Source organism: Rhincodon typus, chromosome 3, assembly GCF_021869965.1.
Source record: "Rhincodon typus isolate 14 chromosome 3, sRhiTyp1.1, whole genome shotgun sequence".
In the NCBI taxonomy this organism is placed as follows: domain Eukaryota; kingdom Metazoa; phylum Chordata; class Chondrichthyes; order Orectolobiformes; family Rhincodontidae; genus Rhincodon; species Rhincodon typus.
Window position 1 is genome coordinate 11777195 of NC_063334.1, and position 2855 is coordinate 11780049.

The window sequence follows — 2855 nt, forward strand, 5'->3', positions numbered from 1 at the left end:
TTCTGAAGGAGGGTTTAGGCCCGAAACATCAGCCTTCCTGCTCCTCTGATGCTGCTTGGCCTGCTGTGTTCATCCAGCTCTGCACCTTGTTATGTCAGATTCTCCAGCATCTGCAGTTCCTGCTATCTCTTCTATCCATCTCAATACACTTCTCCCAATCCCATGCACTTTAATCTTGCACAATAATCTCTTATGCAATACTTTGTCAAACACTTTCTGAAAGTTCAAATATCGACTGGCTCCCCCTTGTCAACTCTACCAGTTGCATCTTCATAGAATTCCAACAGATCGGTCCAGCATGATTTCCCCTTCATAAATCCATGCTGACCCTGTCTGAAACTGCCACTGCTTTCTAAATATTTTTGTTTTATTAGATTATGTCTTTATCCAAAAAGCTACTGGAAAGACTTGTTAAAATTGTCTGGAGTTGAATCCTGATAGTTTTGTATTCCCTTGTGCAAGTCGTTTGTTCTAAGCTCAATTGTTATGCACCATGCAATAAAAGCGATGCTGATTTCTAAATTACACCATCGGAGGCAAATCGTGCCAACTCCGTACTAGTCATGTACCTAACACAATTTTTTTTCTTTTTCCTTTTCCAGATTGAATGACTGACTGGACTCGATGCATGGTGGTTGCATGACTAATGTCTTTGTGGATTTATGAATAAACAGATACAGTTATGGCACACACAGTGATTAATGGGAGTGTTCCAGGTAACAGACTTTCCTATTGCAATACCATACTGTGGACATTTTCTATGGTGAAATCAAAGCTATAGCATATTACTTTTAGATCCAATCAGGTTTCACTTCCAAATAATATGAAGTGTCTTACATTGTCAGTCTGCCCCATCTCCTGAAGTGACTGTATTTGTTGTTCTGCAATGAAATAATGAATCAGTGACAAATGCAAGTGATTTCATCAATGTAAAACTTAAAGAAATGAATACTACAGTATAAATGAATGTATTTCATTGGGAGCAATATTTCATTTGTACCAGCACGTAACGAATGGTGAAAAATTGCGTACTTTAATGACTTTTCATTTGCAAGTACATTCCAATTTTAATCAAAGGCATCAAACCATAGAGAAACATGGAGAAATTCCCTATTTGGTGGGGGGTGTCCCAGTCCCTCAGCCTCAACTGTTTCCTTAATATTACTAAACCAAATGACGCTCTGAGTCCTCCAATATGTATGTTCTGTCACTTGTGCATTACATCGGACGGTCTTGATTTCTGAGGTATTTGCAGAATTCGTCTTCATTGTGTGTGTGTGTGAGAGAGAGAGAGAGAGAGTATAGCGCGGTGGGGTCACCTGTAGTGCGAACCCAAGATCCCGGTTGAGGCCATCCTCATGGTGACCGAACTTATCTATCAGCCTCTGCTCGGCGACTCTGCGTTGTTGTGTATCCCCAAGTCCACTTTGGAGGATGTTTACCCGAAGATGCGAAGCCAAATGTCCTTGACCACTGAAGTGTTCCCCACTGGGAAGGAACATGACTGTCTGGCGCTTGTTGCGCAGTGTCCATTCATCTGTTGTCGTAGTGCCTGCATGGTCTCAACAAGGCAGACTTTGGGATACACAACAACGCAGAGGCTGATAGCCGAGGAGGCCACAACCGGGATCACTACAGGTGACCCCCCCTATACACTCTCACACACATGTGCGCGCACACAGTCACTCTTTTTCTTTCTCTCTACCACCTACCACACACATGCACACACTCTCACACTCTCTCCCCCTCTCCCACCACACACTCACACACACTTCCCCCCCACCGCCCCCACCCCACACACACACACTCTCTCACACATTGTCTGCCTGTCTCTCTCTCTCTCTATCTCTCGCACACACTCTCTCTCTATCTCTCGCACACACTCTCTCTCTCTCTCTCTCTCGCGCGCACACACCTACACAACACACACAAATCTGTGGGGTGAATTTGCATTTTCAGATTTGTAATTGCAGGGACATTCTATTTTGTTCAAAAAGCACACAATTTGTTGACAGTCGATGTGGCATTTATAAATTCCTACTTTGGAAATAAAACCAGTCTGATTCCAAGTTGATACACAGACAAATTCTAAACAAGGCCTCCCACCTAAAATGCATTGTCTGACCTGAGATGTCACCTCTGGTATACCAAGGGAACTGATAAAACCTTTAGTTATCTCAGGGCAGTGACTTGCAAGAATTTTGGAATTTGCATTTTAACGCTTTCTAACTGATTAAAGATTTAATAGCCATTTTAGGTTTGTTCAACACTGCATCAGTTCTATGACTATTTAGTCTTTTGCTTATAAATTCTGTGTCCGTTGTCACCTCTCTCACTGACACCTGAAGAAGGAGTCAGAACATCTTCTGTTAACTCGGTAGTGTTTTCCCAGACCAACACAATTAATGCTTTCATTGTATTGGAAGGACCAGCTTACTGGAAGGAAAGACTCACAAATACCCCTATCCTAAATGATTGATGCACCAGGCTGCTCTATGTGAAAGATAAGGCCAAAACATTTGCAATAATCTTCAGTTAAAAGTGCCAAGTGGATGATCCATCTTAGCCCCTTCCTGAGGTCTCCGGTGTCATAGATGTCAATCTTTAGCCAATTTGTGACATAAAGAAACGCTAGAAGGCACTGACCATTGCAAAGGTTGTGACCTGGCAACGTTATGTCAATTGTATTGAAGTCTTATGCTCCAGAACTGAAAGATTAAGGTAGGTAAAGTTTCCATAGTCCATGGATCGAGGCTTCTTGGTGCTCTCTCGTTCTCTCGTTCTCTCGTTCTCTCGTTCTCTCGGTCTCTCGGTCTCTCGGTCTCTCGGTCTCTCGGTCTCTCGGTCTCTCGGTC

The 2855-nt window shown here is 43.0% G+C and overlaps 1 protein-coding gene across 6 annotated transcripts in view; it reads left to right on the forward strand.

The window, feature by feature from the left end:
• Positions 1 to 2855, forward strand: part of kank1a (KN motif and ankyrin repeat domains 1a) — a 238018-nt gene that overhangs the window by 166811 nt on the left and 68352 nt on the right. For all 6 annotated transcript variants that reach the window (XM_048594926.1, XM_048594928.1, XM_048594925.1 and 3 more), the window contains one exon: positions 603 to 716. In XM_048594926.1, the coding sequence (XP_048450883.1) occupies positions 683 to 716 (34 nt within the window). In that variant the 5' untranslated portion in view covers positions 603 to 682. The remainder of the gene's footprint in view (positions 1 to 602; positions 717 to 2855) is intronic.